The following is a 15,982-nucleotide window of genomic DNA, read 5'->3' as shown; positions in this document are numbered from 1 at the left end:
TGGGGACAGGACTCAAGTCCCCATAACGTAAATCAATAAATTTTAGGGTGAAGACATTTGTTATGGTTAGTATAAGTCTCCAGGAAATTAGTGCAAGTCAATGTAATGTCCCCAAAAGTAATGGAAACACGACCGTGTGTGTGTGTGTGTGTGTGTGTGTGTGTGTGTGTGTGTGTGTGTGCGTGCGCGTATTTCGTACAGTATGCTCACACATACACGTGTTCACATATTTACTTATTTATTGATTCCATATAAAATGACATATTGCTCCCTTATATGTAGGCCTGTAGCATTTGATATCAATATATGTAGCAATTTATCATTGAATGTCATCGCTACAGATGTTCGATTAAACTATTCAAAACCACAAGGTGGGCTCATTTGATAAACTATTGTGCTTTTGTCTCGGAAGCTGCAATAAAATGTAACGGAACCCCTGGCCAAACAGAACCCCACTTTAATTAAATAAGGATCTTTACAGAGCAATCTATGCCATAGATGACGATAAAATGAAACAGAACACGCAGCAGGATTAGATGATTTACGACGAGAACGACACAAGTGGTGCAGGTCTGTGATAAATGGGGAGTGGTCTTAGTGTGCCGTAAACGCATCACCCAGTTTGAACAACGTTCCTCAGACGAACCGCTGCCTCCACCTGCTGGCGGTCAGTGCGCATTGGCACTGAGCTCGCCATCATCTGGACGCTGGTGCCTGTTTAATTTAAGTGAATTCAATTATTATTATTATTATTATTATTATTATTATTATTATTATTATTATTTGTAACTGTGTATTTACAACTTTAAGTATGTGTGTGTGTGTGTGTGTGTGTGTGTGTGTGTGTGTGTGTGTGTGTGTGTGTGTGTGTGTGTGTGTGTGTGTGTGTGTGTGTGTGATGTCCTGAGAGCTCTTCTGCGACAAAACAACAAACGGATGTTTCTGCACCGAGACAGTCTAATTGTTGGTAGACGGTCATAAAGTAATTAGACGTTTAAAGACAGACCCATCTGCAGCCCTGCCATACCATACACTTCTGTAGTGTGTGTGTGTGTGTGTGTGTGTGTGTGTGTGTGTGTGTGTGTGTGTGTGTGTGTGTGTGTGTGTGTGTGTGTGTGTGTGTGTGTGCGTGCGTGCTTCAGGCCTATCTTACGACAATATCACATATTTGACTGCTTGCCCGAGCCTCATTAGAAATGCTGTTTTACTGCTGTCACAGAGCCTCGACATGCTTTGCTGTTTTCGCACCTTATAAACAGTTGAGGCTGTGATTGTGGTTTTATTGCACGAGGGCATCTAGTTTGAAGGCCAATGCATACACACACGCGATGATTGAGGCAGTAACGAAGTGCAAACTTATCAATAAATACTGAGACGTGTTTCGCTGTTTTCATTTGCTCATGTCTTTCGTGACTTTGTATTTAGATTTGTTACATCTCTGCGTGCTGTTGGTTTGCAATCCACACAGTGGATTTCATCTGTGTGAAAACGTTTTCATCAAAGAATATCCAACGATAATCAAGTGCGGCCTTTTTTCCTCCTTATATTCGTTGAACAGGACGCATCGACGCCTTAAACATCCAAAAAGTTAATAGCCATGTTACAATCAAATGAAATCCTTCTCTCATTGCCACAATAATATTATTGTCATATATAAATATTACAAACACGGCTTCTTGCCAGTAACGTTGACGAAAGCCTTTCTGAGAGAAAAAATGTGGAGAGGCCTTGGGAAGTCTTTTTGTGGCTTATTTTGGTTGTTTGCGCCATAAAGCTCAGTGGTTACAAACCAGGATACGCATTACTGGTTCTTTTCCCTTTTTTTTTTTTTTTAATTCTTTCTTCCCGAAATAAAAATAGTTTTTGAGTTCAATTCATTTTCAGTGACAGAAAAATTCAAATTTCTTGGAAATAGTTTTGAATTTTTTAAGGTGAACAGAGCTGTAAATTAAGTACGCTGAAGTATTTTATGAACTCATAATATATGTTTTATTAAAATGTGTTATAAATTCGCGGTATGTTTAAATATTGAGCAAGATGGTAACAAATTCATGAGACATAATAATTTTCTCATGTGCTATACAAACTACTCTTTATTTTGAATGAAACCAGGAACGACGAGGTATTTCAAGTGTGCACAGTGTTTTCACAAATGGATCAAAACCTAATGGTAAAAAAAAAAACACATCTAGATCGTAAAAATAATAACTTAAACAATGCAAATAGGTAGCTGAAAGACATTCAGGTAGTCAAGGATCATTTCATGCAAATACCAATGGTGTGTACTTAACTATTTCTGTGCGCAAAATACAGCACGTCTAAACCGACGAGAAACTCTGTCCTCTCACAAACATCAAACACTGGATATCATAGGGAAAAAACATCCAGCATTGTTTTAACGACACAAACTTTACAAGAACATGTGTAACAGGTCAGGAATATTGAGGACAGATCCCCTCGGCTCCCCCCTCCCTCCCCTCCCTCCCCCCTCAGGCTCACCATCAGTCCAAAACAAGTTAACTGTCTCTCCGCCGGTCTTTGTTTTCTTTCTTCATCTTCATCCTGCGGTTCTGAAACCAGATTTTCACCTGTCTCTCGGTCAAACTCAGCAGTCTCGCTACTTCGTATCTACGATCCCGAGGGAGGTACATGTTAAAGAGAAACTCCTTTTCCAGTTCGAGGATTTGGTGCTTTGTATACGGACAACGCTTTTTTCTGGTGGGCTTTGCGTGAAGCCAGTTGGACGATGGGTTATCTGGAAACAGGGGATCAAAACCAGGAGACAGGAGAGTTAATTCCCTCAGAAGAGGATTCAAAAACAAGTGTATGACAGGCTGAACAGTTTGGGGAGGACATATTGCTCCTGGCAAGACTGCATTTGTTAGTTTTGGTGTATTCTCACTCTGCCTTGCGCAATCTGAGGACTGGGAATAGCAAATTACACACTGAATTCCTATGTGAAAGTTATATAATTATACAGAGAGGAATGTCAAACACCTTCAAAAAAATGCATGGCCTTTTTTTTTTCAGATTATCATGTTATTGAGCTGGTAGAATATTGTTTCTCTTCGATCACAACCAAATACGCACATTCTTGCATTCGGACAAGCCTGTGAATTCCTCCACATCCTCAAGCCACTAATGCCATTTTCATTCACGTGAGCCCATAGAGAGAATAAAACGAAAACACCGCATTGCTTACTTGCATCTATCTCCCTCTCTTCCCCTGCTGACGGGCTCTCCTCAGCGGCTTTCGACGTGGACGTGGTTTCGCAGGGGATCTCCGCAAGGGACGCCTCGTTTCCGATGTCAGACAAAAGAGGTGTGTGCGTCTCCAAAGTTGTACATTCAGCACTCCCAATCAGAGGCTCTGGTTTTATCTCGTAATGCATGGCTGTCGATGGTAATCCCGTCAAACACAGGGACGCGGAGACCGGATCCAACGCCCAGGAGCGCGTAAACATGCCATCGCTGCCCCCGCTCGTGTAATGGTGATGTATATAGGTCGGGGTGGCTGTGTTTGGAGGGTGGGCCGAGATGGGACTCCAAGATCCGCCAAAAATAGAAGATTTCGCCTGCAAAGGGCAAGACTCGTGTCCGCCATATTCGGTGAGCATCGCCTGCTCCACCCCTGCAGCTGATGAGTACCTCGGTGCCATATCTTCCTGCTCGGGAAGAACAGGCGAGCCAACGTAATAACTCGTTCCCAACGTCGACATTGCAAAGATGCAAAAGCAAAGGGGAAAAAAATCGCGCGTTACAGTCCTGCGATATTAAGAAAAAAACAGATTCATTGCATGTATGTGCTGCTTTCCTGCACCAGCAAGGGGCTCAATGCGTCCAGCAAGTTGAACCTTGCCCAAGACTGGATAGGGCGCCCCAAACACGTGACCGTGGGACAGAACAATAAATAATAAATCAGCCTGCTGCTCAAGTAAATGGCCACCATTTTCCCCACCATATTTTAATAGCAAATCCCCGCGCCTTTATTGGGAAATATTACGTTTTATAAGCAATAAACGTTATGATTTTTGTCAAGAGATCTTATGCTGGTGTAATCGAACATAGTTGTGATAGAGGGGAGGGGAGGGGAGGGGAGGGGAGGGGAGGAGAGGGGGGTTACTTTAAAGCCTCCATTTGTGAAATCACCAAACAAGCTCCTCGATTAAAAAAATGCATATTCATAAAAACCTAATTCAATGATTTATTCTACGAAATAAAAGACTTCTAATTTAATGACCTCCATCTATAAACTTCTTAGTTTGGCAAAGAAAATTCTGTTAGCGGCTGGTATAGAAACTATTTCCAAGGTTTCTTGAAAAGAGTGAAACGAGCAGAGATGTGTTTAAAGCATCAGTGGAGGTTAGAAAATCAAAACATTTTAAGGGACACCTTCCAAGATGCGCATTGCTGTGTTGCAGGGATGTGGGTCTACTTTGAAGACAATCTAAAACGGAAAGTGCGGGCGAGGTTATTTGGGTGCTATATAACAGTCCTTTTTATCACGGGCAATTGGGTTGTTTTTCTTAAGGTTACAACCTGGCTGTCTAAGCTAAATATCACCAATAAAGCTCAGCCTTTGTGTCCTTTCTCTGGCGCAAGCAGACGCATCCGGCATTTCCTACGGCGAGGCAACTGGCAGACTGCAATGATCATAACCGAGGCCTTGTCTGTCCTCCCCTCCTCTGCTGGACATATACAAGCCTTAATCCTTTCATTCCCCGGCCTGCATCTTTACTTCCTGCTGTTTAGATCACACAGAGACGCTCAAAATCCTTTGTAGAGGTAGTCTTCAATGATAGCCACGGTTTAAACTTTGCATCTCTAAGATTAAATGTAACCATGTCCAGGTACACATGAGACAGACTTTAGCTTCGTAGCAAAAAAAAAAGAAAAGAAAAAAAAAGAAAAAAGAAAAAAGAAAATCATATCAAGAGCTCATTTTTACGAAGAACGATAAAACACTTTATTGCACTTTTTGGACTAATAATTTTTATGTGCTTGAAACAGTCTGCGTCGAATTATTAATAAATTCGACCAGTAATTAATAGTGATTCACTTTTCATGATGCGACGAGTTTTACTGAGGTAATCAAGGCAGTTTCGTGTTGTGGGAGAAATATTATAGCCCAACAACATGAGACTACCTAAACCACTCAACAGCCCGCTCTCCTCTTCAGGAATATCTCTTATCATGTGTGTGTGTGTGTCTGTCTGTCTGTGTGTGTTTTTAGCGTTTTCAATGCGTGAATATTATATAGTTTCTCAATATAACAGCTCCACCTGTAACAATTTTAGAAATCTGTAAAGGCGCAAAAGTGTCTGCTTTGGCAATATTTTCTAAACGTTTTAGTGCGTCGACTTTAAAATTCAGCGTTCTACTATTGAAAGAAAGAAATTTCTAGTGTTTGTGTTCGTTTTGCAACAAGAAACCACTTTAATTTTAAATAAATTTGAATTAATAATGAAAAACCAATGCATCTCCTCTTACTGTGTGGTTTGCGTTTAAATGTGGTGTCAAGGACCCCACATTTAAAGTGTGTACAGCCGTCAGACATCTATTACAGGCCTAAACTATGAAGAACACCACCTTCTACAACTGTAATAATATTTATTGTGCACAAAGCGGACCCAGTCCAAAACACAAAGGCATTAGCAGCATGCGCTGTACCTGTGCCAGCTTTAAGATTTAAACACCGCGCAGCTCCTAATCTGTCTTCCTGAATGAAATAAGAAGTCTGCACTTGCAGGGATGGTTTTATTAATTCGACCAGCAAAATGTGCAAATATTCATCACACCTCTTGGGTTCTTTAGCTGTCACATAAAGGCTTACGTGTAACTGTAACACAAGTATCCCAAGGGTTAGTCCAGCATGCAAATTCCAATGGTTCACTCAGGTTGAATATACAATATGTACAAGCCTGAAGCTCTGAAACATTGTGGTCACATTCTGAACATTTTAAACACAATGGATCAACGTTACAAATGTAGCCATTTATAAATACATATCCACGACAAAACAAAACAGACGTGAAGATAAGAACAATCAATAAGTTAGCAGTAGGGTCCTGTTTTCCATGGACATTCTCACAGTTGTGTGGGGAGGGGGGGCTCTGCACAGGCGCCCTTGCCATGGATGGAGGAGGGCGCCAAAGACGCAGACAGTCTCATGAGAAACTGAAGTTGCTGGAGAGCTCTCGGATCCTATTCTCCCGGCTCATTTTTTTCAGTTTCATCCTCCTGTTTTGGAACCAGATTTTGACTTGCCTGTCAGTGAGGTGCACACTGCGGCTGATCTCCAGACGACGCTCCCTTGTCAAGTACATGTTGAAGAGGAACTCCTTCTCCAGCTCCAGAGTCTGGTGCTTGGTGTAGGGGCAGCGCTTCTTTCGGCCACTCTTAGCTGTGAGCCAGTTAGCCGTACTTTCAATTTTTCCATCTCCTACGATCAATGAAAATGAGGTAGGGCGTTAGGCAACAGGTGTGACAAAAACAAACATCATCCCTGGAGGAAAGTCTTATATATATGTTAGAAATCATGGACCAATAAAATTGAAAAACCAAAATAAAGAAAACCTGACATGCCCAATTAATAAAATTGTTTTTATTGTAAAGTACAGAAGGTGGGTTTGATATATAAATTCTACTGTTTGAACTGACACCTACTACACGACCACAGAGTATAAATACCCGTGTAGTGCATTATTTCTGTCTTCTATTTGATTTTTACCACCATTTTACGCACAACCACATATCTACGTGGATATTCCATACAGCTCATATATAATTCAGCATTTTACCAGAAACTGCGTTTTGCCCCGTTAAACCTTAATCACAGCAGCCTGTAGCAAACTGCACATTTATTAAGACATAAAACACAGCCTGCTGAAATTATAGCAAGGCCTGGACTACTGGATTGGCCTCGCTGTTAATATTCTAGTTAAATATGATAATATTCTAAAACACAAGAATAATGCATGTGCCTTTTAACTCTCAAAACTTCGGCTACCTGTTCAAATAAATGCACGAGGCCTGTCTGAACAGTGTTGTAATAAAGCACGGCTATAGCAGCCTATTTGTGATCTAAAACGCAGCTAATAAAGCACAATAGCTCTGATCCTCGGCGCTGATTGGTTAAGTCACGTTCAATTTCGCCTCATGCCAAATAAACCGGTAAATAGCCGATAAACTCGCACCTGTGAGAGGCTGACCTAAATTATAATCCTCTAACAGAAAATCAGCATTCACACTCATGCAGCCCTCTGTGGTTAGAAATCGTGTGGGAAAAAATGGATGCCTAAAAAAATATATATGTGCGTGCCCTTTATGGCGTCTAGCATTTTTGCAACATACGCCTACAGTGTGTGTCGACTCTTCACCTTTGACGGGCTTTTCTGGACATTCCGCACTGCACGTCTCGGTGGGCTCAGGGGAGGACGAGCTTTCCGCAGAGAGGCGGCTATCCTCCTCTCTGGCCGGGGCGCAGGGCGCGGGGACAGGCGCCTCCTCGTGGCTTTCCCTCCGCTCCGGCTCAGTAGAGGCAGGCTGGGGCTGGGAGGGCTGGCTGTCCAAGCGGGCAGGTCTTTGCACAGTGTAGTGATTCATGTTTGGCTGATCATCATGGTAAAGCCTGGAGGACGTGTATGTCTGAGACAAGCGGAAGTAGCCCGGGACCGGCAAGGTGCTGCCTGTGACCGGGCATGATGCAGTCGAGTAGGAAATGTCATCTACTGTTGCTCCTTTTGGACATTTGTCAGACTCGTAAAGGCAATATGCGCTCTCCTCTTTTATACTCGGTGAGAATGAACACTGAGCCATATGCTGGCCGCTGGGCTGATCCACCCGGCAAGATCTCGAGGTTTCCAGCCACGTTTCCATCCCTTGAACATACGGAGCGGGAGAGGGGATCACGCTTTGGGTGCTCGGCTCGCTGCGCTTACCGATCCCCGGGAAACACGAGCCGCTGGAGAGTCCATATGAATATTCCGACGCCGGTGGCAAATACACCCCGTTACTCTGGTAAAACGAACCGCTGTCGGTTCTCACGTTGATTAAGGAGTCCACGAAAAACGAATTTCCAGCCTGATTGTTGGGGCATGTCATCGTTGTGGTATAATTTGACGGAGGATGAAGATAGCCCTTTCTGGCTGACATTTCTTGTGCAAAACATTGCTGAATAATTACTGATACTCACGCTTCTCACTGTAGCCTGCAGCCAATTAAAACACCAGGCGACTGCAGACTCCTCCCAGTCCGGCCGGGCAGCTCCACAGTGTCGTATATTTTGTTTTAGGCTAAGTAAAGAGAAAACTGTGGGGGGAAAGTGGTGCATCTGAGGGTTTTAGGTAAAATCTTTAAATCTCTTTTGAATCTCACATTTTGAGCCTCGATCACCACCTATAAGTCCAGAGCTGCCTATGTAAATTTAACATCAGCCCCTATGTGACAACTCAGTTGTTGAAAGCTGTCCCTAACAATTATGTACAATGCATAGCTTTATGACCAGTTTTACAGCACTGTAAAAATGAAGGGTTCTTAGAGGTGCCTCTGAGAAGCACAGGGTGCATCAAAAAATCCAAACGGTCCCGTGTGGCTCTGGTCGAGGGACTCTTAACCCTTCTTGTGCCACTCCGATGATTATTGAGTATTTTTAAAATTCCTCATGGGCCGGTCGACAGTAGTGCGGTGCTTCATCTGGCCACATTGCTGGTCAAACCAGTGCAAAGTGACTTGCTTTAGCCCTCGAGCTTATCTGACTTGTGGTGTGAATATTGTGGGTGCAAATGCCATGATTGCGTCCAGACACCTTTTACTGCTCTGGCTCTGTTGAGCGTTTATAAAGGTGACACGCAGGCACAGCGAAGTAAGTACACTGAAGCAAGCGCCACAGTTGAACAATGCCCTGGAGCTACACTTTTCTAATGGCCACCTAATCCTGGCAAGAGTGCGAGAAATTTAACTCGTTACTGAAGAGATTGGAATTTGTTAATTTGGCTATTATCCGCTTATAGAACCACTAGGAATTTGTGAAAGCGACTGTCTATCTAGAAAAACGCACAACATTAAACACACCATCCGCATTCTTTGAAATCTGAATTTAATTTCAAACCAAAGCATTTTTATATCCATTGTACTTACCAAGAAAATGCTCAGTGCACCTTTTGAAGTTTTTTTTTTTTTTTTTTAAACATATGTAAGATCTTTACCATCTCTCTCATTCTACTCTGAGACAACACGTCCACAAATCTGAGTTGAAAACAGCCCTAACGGGAAAATATGGAAGCTAGTAACCGTGATTCAGCCAGAAAACAAGCAAACAAAAACAAAACAACCAACAAACACAGAAAAGAAAAGAAAATGTACTTGCAACCACCCAACCTACGATAATAGGTATAGAATTTAACGGGGCCTGCTGTATTATGAGAGACATTTAGCATACACAAGACCAAAAGTCCACCGTGCAAGTAAATAAGCACTGGATATTAGCCCGTTCTCATCATAAGGAAAACAACTTAACACAAATCGTTGGCCTGGACTGCGACAGTATTTAAAAGAGAATTTTTAAAAAGTCAGAAATACATCAATGCTTCCTCACACCGTCAGTAAGGTTAAGAGTTTATAACACAGGCCTACAGATTTAGGTCAGCATAAAAGTGTCTCCAAAGGTGGGTTTACCCTGAAATACAACATCGGCCACCTCCATTTTCCTATAAGTCTGGAGCCATAAAGTCTAGAAATGAGAGCTACAGTTTATGTACAGCCATTTTATATGGCGTCAAACCTGCTGCAGTCTAGCCTCAATGAATGATAATAATCATTAACCCTATTGGATATTTCCTGTGATGTTTCAGCGTGCGCTGTGGGTGAGCTGTTCTTATATTATTATTCTCATAAAACTTGTTTTTTTAATTCATTCAATTACTTTTCTAAAAGAGAGGTTACAAAGTTAATAAGAAAAAAAAAAATCCTGACTGCTTTTCGTCCAAAACGTGTGTGTGTGTATGTCTGCCAGCGCGCACGCACAAGCGCTCAGGATGACACACACAGGACACACACAGCAAGCTAAATCTTTATATCAAAGAGGACAAATGGTCTGTGGGACAAGTTCTTATTTTCATATGTTTACATTGTTTACATGACGACTAAACAACATAAATCCGGGCTAGTATTTACAAAATGAAGTTTATTTTACGTTTTAAACTGGATGGGGAATCTAAAAGTTTGTGAGCCACTACTTATTTGGACTATAAGGCCCCTGTGATCTTATTTCTTGAGCGCATTAGTCACTCCAGGCCTACAACGTCTGCAAAACTGCAACCTGAGAACCTGCATTAAATTTGATGCACAAAGAAACGAACATCTTTTCGTGCACTATTTCCTTGAGGTAATTCTGCCAGTAATGCTTTCATGACATCATAACATCTGCACCTTAGATGAAAAACAGCGCCTTGAGTGCTTTTCGGATGGAGATGAACTGATTAACTAGAAAAATAGACCCCCGCTTCCTCAAATCACATTAAACTCCCCCGCAGTCATAAAATACACATGCGAATATTTCTGTGCCTACCTGAACCATGAAATCCTGAGGCGGTGACATATTTTAAAGCAGATGAGCGTTGAGTCAAAACTTCTTTTATATCTCAATTCACGGCAATGACATTGATCTGAGGAGCGCCACCCAGTGGGCGAAGACGGCAGGCCTACACTGCAACGCAACACAAATGCGGAATATTCTTACCACGGTAAGATGCTGAAACAAATGACGCCGGAAAGGTCCGTGGACACAAGCTTTCAGTGCTCCCAGCCGTTGTTTTTCAGCCCCTTAGTCACAGTTAATAACCTTGGTCTCAGACGCTTTATTGCACTACACTCCAAATGCTCCAGACGAATCCGCGTTTTATGGCCAAGTTACTGGAGCAACTGGGAGGATGTGCAGCAATCAAAGCGGAATTCCTGGGAGCCTCACAGGATGCACGGTATAAGGAAGGCATCAGGGCCCTCATTAGGTTATGGCAGGCCATTCAAGTTGTTTTCAGGGGCCTGATGGTGGATATAAAGCCACCTGAACCCAATTTTTACCCATCTTTTTATGTGCTCGGCCTTCCTTCTACCTCCCTTTGCAGGTTGACATAAATCTTCATGGCCTAAATTCATAGCCTGTTTATTTAGTATCAAACATATGTAGTATGTGTGCATTAAACCACTCCAGATAATGGATGAATGACCATACAGATAGTGATGAGTGTAATGTCGATCTGGAGTTCATCCACCTCTTTATATACCCCGGTGTCAACGTATAGGCTGACTTTTACTGAATGAAATGAACATCGCCTTTCAACAGCTACTCTGATCAGAGCATACAAATAGATTCATCTTCTTTGCAAAGAGGCGCCCTACTATGTCTGCACACATTCAAACAAGTGTCAAGATTGTTTCAGTAAGCCTAAAGCGTGTTAGGTCAAAAATCAGCCTTTCCACATCGTCCCAGAAATGAATGAACCCTTTGTAACGGATATCAAATAATAACTGCAGCGGATCCTATTTCCACCCATGAGGGAATAAAAAGCCATCAGACGTACGTATCATGCACCTGATACGATCCACGTGCTGGCATATAAAGCAAAATATGAGATTATGTTTCATTTAGGGGTTTTGCTCTTTTATCAACGAGAATAATCCAACTTTACGGCCAAGAGGTCCACAAAGCGCTTGTACTGAGGGTCAGGCGCAGATGTTGATATCACTGAAAATCAGGCTTAAAATGCGTGAAACGAATGGATTGGTATCAGATTGTAACTTAGCTCATTCTCTAACGTTGACCAGTAATTTTAGGGGACAGTTGATCACCGCCAACAGTGTCAGATGAGCAGGCCTGATAGTAATTCCAAAACACACAAAACAGTTTCCAGTCACCGATGATTTGTATTTGTACAATAACGTTAAAAGAGAAAGAAGGAAACACAAACAGCAGTTTGTTGTCAAGATTTCGTGGCCACAAAAGTTGCGTGTGCGTGCGTAAACTGGAGGAAACAATTCAAATTTTAAGGAAAAATTAAGTTTTTTTTTTTTTTTTTTTTTTAATTGCGGCACATCAATATCTATTTATAATTAAATAATATAAAGGGAAATCAGACACATCGTGGTTTTACGCGCAAGTACACCACACACGCAACCACGTCACTTTGAAATTTGGAAAGTTGTTGATTGGCCGATTGGAAGAATAACAGACCTAATAATAATAATAATAATAATAATAATAATAATAATAATAATAATAATAATAATAATTGAGCCAACCGTGTTTAATGACAAAATAGTGTATAAATAGAATTCTTTATGAAGTCTGGCACAAAAAACTCGTCATCCTGTCCAGATAAGATGGACTTGTGTAGTCTATAGATGAGGGGGTGCGTGGCTGCATGCCAGTGACAGTCTTTGTTCAGTTTTTATAGCAGGGGGTTTGTCGTGTAGTACTGTAAACGGTCTCTGTTCAGCTTCTTCTCCTTCATCCTCCTGTTCTGAAACCAGATTTTGACCTGGCGATCTGTCAGATTGAGCATCCGCGAGAGCTGCAGACGCTTCTCTTTGTTGATGTAAACGCTGAAAAAGAACTCCCTCTCCAGTTCCCTGATCTGATACTTTGAGTATGGACACCTCTTCTTGCGCGTCCTCTGGCCACCTGAAAGACGAATAAATAAAGGCAAAGGTCACCACATGGGATATTATGCACACATCGCAACCTGAAATTGTTGTTGTAATCCCTGCTTTGAAGCTGCAGTGGTGGTCTAGCATGAGCTTTGGAGTTCAAGTGTTTCCCTCCTCTCAGGCCTGCAGGACCGGGATTTGTAAACAAAGACTGGACTTGATAGTGAAGCATGTTGGGCATGAAGGATTGCATGACGGAAGTAGTGAAAACTTACTGAAATGTGTATAACCATACTGGCTGCCTTTTAAAGGTGAGGACGTGGGCCTAAACCAACAGTCCCGAGTATCATGTATCTGATATGCTTGTGTTGTCCGCTTTTGATTTCATTGTGCGTGAAGTTGCGGTGGTGTCAGCGTTTTAGTGGCAAATGTCGCGGAAAGCAGTTGTTGAATTAAATCCTCGCAAATCCAGTGAATTTGTAAACATTTATCTTTGAATAAGGAGCAGGGTTTAAAGCTACATCTGGTCTAAAGTCGGATTTAAATGCCTGAGCAGCCCCCTCTGTTCAATCCAGAATAAACCGAAAAAAAAATACATCCAAAAATACACATGCTAAAAGAAATGTAATGAACAAATCCATTATAATCACGTGGGCAGAAATGTGAGAGACTTTGGGTCCATCTAAAATGTGTGACATTTCAACTGCATTTCAGAAAATGACTTGACACATAAATGCAGTTTACAGGCTCACTACACAAGGATCTTTAAGCGCACATATGGAGAGAGAAGTCGATATGTTGTTTGAAATCTTGGAAGACGATCTTAACGCCAAAGTCTTCACGGCCAATTTCAATCCCAAGCACGTGATCTTGTCGTTTATAACATAGTTTTGTTATAGGGTAAATCGGCAGGCCCTCCATAAACCTTACGTGCTTATAAAACAGCATATAAAAAGCTTTAAGAGCAACGCTTTAGATTTTTCTCCTTCTCGCACTGAGCGGGGCTATACTCACTGCTTTTGCTCGGTTTCTCCTCGCTGTGGCCAGAGGACGACTTGGGGCTAAAGCTCTCCGCCGTGTCCGAGCCCGGCTGAGCCGGAGCGGGGCTTGTTTTGGCGGCGTGTCTGTCCGCGTCCGCCGCTTGTGCTGTCGGTGTTGTGCTGTGCTCCGAGCTCCCGTAGGCAGTGTCGAAGAACTGGTCGAACGCCTGCGGCAGGACGCCGTTCCTGCCGACGCTGCCGTAAAAGCCGTGCGTCGGGTTGGAGGAGCCGGAGTGGCTGGCGCTGGCGCTGCCTTTCACCAGGATCTCTCCCCCCCGTGAGGTCGGGCTCGTCCAGCCGTCCCTGTGCACGATGTCCTCGGTGTAGCAGTGTGATAGGCTCCCCCTGCTGTGGTGCCACTTACTGGAGGTATCAATCCCATAGTCTCTGAAAGCCACATCTCTCACGGACGGGACCTGTGGCAGGGCTGAGGACTGGTAGGGGTATGTCATGGGGCAAGAGGACTGGCTCGGGGTTAAATAATGAGGGAGTCCCGAGAAGTCCGCTCCGGAGACGTAATAAGTACAGCTCGGTAAATACATATTAGAGCCAGAGATGCGCTCATCAAAATCCATATTCTGCTGTTGAAAACGTCCTATAATAATCCTCGCATAGTTCCTCCGCGGCGCTGCGCTCCAGTCACTTTGAGGCAGACTGGTGGAGCAGAAATCCTTAGACGTACAAGCTGACGTGGGGATCCATCTCTATCCATTCCTGAGGGCCAAAGCCATGTGACCACTGGCACAAAATGACAGATAGCCTACGCCTCAACGTGTAGGCTACGAGTCAATGAGTTTATAAAGTAGACCTTTGGCTTTATGGCAAAGGGAAAAATACTGAGGGGGATATTTTGCGTGGACACAATTTAGGCTATTTTGAAAGAGAAATATTTGAAACACAGCTTCCGTTTCACTGTGGAGCTTCAGTGGGGTTACATCTATCTGGCTCCAGACTATCATCGTTAAATTACGATATTCCAAGGTAGAACAAAACGGAGAATTGTATCCACATTTTCTTAAAGCTGATTAACCTGCTTTTTTTTCTTAGTTTGTGGTTTTTAAACCTAACCCTCACCTTAACCCTAACCTTAACCTCTGCGGAGACGCCTGAAACATTTTAAAGACGAGGATCATATTTTTAGACCGAGGTAACACGATTTAGACTTTGTGATGCATCTAAGGCTTGATCTTTGTTTCACAAATAGCATTTTCAAAGGATAAGAGCTTGTCAGGGTTGACAGGAAAGGTTTTACTCAAGAAAATTTGGGCCTGTACACGTGCACACGCGTCATTTACTTTGGAGGCTATTTTTTGACGAGCTGAATCTATTTTAGGTGATTCCATCATTGAGCCAATGGCAGGTATAAATTCGTCGTCTGTCTATGTGGATCTCACACGGCTCCTCTGGTTAAATATAGACAAATCTTGTCCATGAGTGGCGGACTAATCCGAGTCATGTTGCGCTTATGTCAGGCATCAGTCCAGCTTGGCACCCGGGTTCAAAAACACAATAGCTTGTAAAGACAGGCTCGGTTATCTCTCTTGGTGCTGCGTGTTTGTCTGGACCAGCACATTCTGGATCATCAAAGTATGCCAGCCTGTTGCAGACCGCATTATGTACACATGTATGTGCGTCCTTGTTTGGTGTAATTACGCGCGTAAAAGTTGCCATTTCAAAATGTCTCTATGTGCAATTATCACTTACAGTTGCACGGAACCACCAGACCTCATACATGTTGTGCTCTGGGAGGAATCTCACGGACGATTCAGCTTGTGAAAAATAAAATGTCGGGATGTGAATTAGAGGAGGGCCAGAGGTAGCCTTAATGAAGGTCATGCGATCATAATCAGCTGAAAGTTTCAGCGTAAACTTGAAGATGATTTTTCTTTTCCTGACTGTGAATAATAATAAAAGGTGTTTGCCGAAGGTGCTCCACTCTTTGCATCGCCTGTTCTCTCTCTGCAACGCCCAATATAAGCCTTTGGACACGGGCTATTTCCCACACTCCAATCCATTTTCATTTGTCATCACTGCTGAGTAAGTGGGCACATGTGTCACATATCACTAATCCTGTTACGCGGCCACTTTTAGAATTTAGTCCAAATTCACTTTACATACATCAAAGCCTGTGAATTTGTCATGCGCAGGGTAGGAGTCTGTGTAATATTTCATTCCGCCCAGGTGGTTCCTGCTGCTGGACCTCAGCGGTATGAGCTCCATTCAGCGGCTGTGTTATCACTACGTGAAGCTCTTCATTCATAAGGCGTTTGATACGGTCGTGCATGATAAGATCAGAC

The 15,982-nt window shown here is 42.8% G+C and overlaps 3 protein-coding genes across 3 annotated transcripts; all 3 read right to left on the bottom strand.

The window, feature by feature from the left end:
* Window positions 1-2,516: 2,516 nt before the first annotated feature.
* Window positions 2,517-3,719, bottom strand: hoxa9b (homeobox A9b). The gene is made up of 2 exons (XM_070966772.1): window positions 3,203-3,719; window positions 2,517-2,755 (listed from the first exon to the last, which is right to left on the bottom strand). Exons 1-2 carry the CDS (start codon window positions 3,717-3,719, stop codon window positions 2,517-2,519), a joined length of 756 nt encoding a protein of 251 aa, XP_070822873.1.
* A 2,448-nt stretch (window positions 3,720-6,167) lies between these two features.
* hoxa10b (homeobox A10b) lies at window positions 6,168-8,154 on the bottom strand. The gene is made up of 2 exons (XM_070966785.1): window positions 7,380-8,154; window positions 6,168-6,442 (listed from the first exon to the last, which is right to left on the bottom strand). Exons 1-2 carry the CDS (start codon window positions 8,152-8,154, stop codon window positions 6,168-6,170), a joined length of 1,050 nt encoding a protein of 349 aa, XP_070822886.1.
* A 4,292-nt stretch (window positions 8,155-12,446) lies between these two features.
* On the bottom strand, window positions 12,447-14,260 carry hoxa11b (homeobox A11b). The gene is made up of 2 exons (XM_070966744.1): window positions 13,660-14,260; window positions 12,447-12,679 (listed from the first exon to the last, which is right to left on the bottom strand). The coding sequence occupies exons 1-2, from the start codon at window positions 14,258-14,260 to the stop codon at window positions 12,447-12,449; spliced, it is 834 nt and encodes a 277-aa protein (XP_070822845.1).
* Between the last annotated feature and the right edge of the window lie 1,722 nt (window positions 14,261-15,982).

The sequence above is a fragment of the Chaetodon trifascialis genome, chromosome 7 (genome assembly GCF_039877785.1).
Source record: "Chaetodon trifascialis isolate fChaTrf1 chromosome 7, fChaTrf1.hap1, whole genome shotgun sequence".
Classification (NCBI taxonomy): Eukaryota; Metazoa; Chordata; class Actinopteri; order Chaetodontiformes; family Chaetodontidae; genus Chaetodon; species Chaetodon trifascialis.
This window is presented reverse-complemented; position numbering and strand designations above follow the sequence as displayed.

Excerpts from the sequence above, each read along its gene's own strand:
- hoxa9b (XM_070966772.1), bottom strand. The coding sequence starts at position 3,719 with ATGTCGACGTTGGGAACGAGTTATTACGTTGGCTCGCCTGTTCTTCCC. Across the intron at positions 2,756-3,202 it reads AGAGAGGGAGATAGATGCAA|ATAACCCATCGTCCAACTGG; the intron begins GTAAGCAATGCG and ends CCCTGTTTCCAG.
- hoxa11b (XM_070966744.1), bottom strand. The coding sequence starts at position 14,260 with ATGGATTTTGATGAGCGCATCTCTGGCTCTAATATGTATTTACCGAGC. Across the intron at positions 12,680-13,659 it reads GGAGAAACCGAGCAAAAGCA|GTGGCCAGAGGACGCGCAAG; the intron begins GTGAGTATAGCC and ends TTCGTCTTTCAG.
- hoxa10b (XM_070966785.1), bottom strand. The coding sequence starts at position 8,154 with ATGTCAGCCAGAAAGGGCTATCTTCATCCTCCGTCAAATTATACCACA. Across the intron at positions 6,443-7,379 it reads TCCAGAAAAGCCCGTCAAAG|GAGATGGAAAAATTGAAAGT; the intron begins GTGAAGAGTCGA and ends CATTGATCGTAG.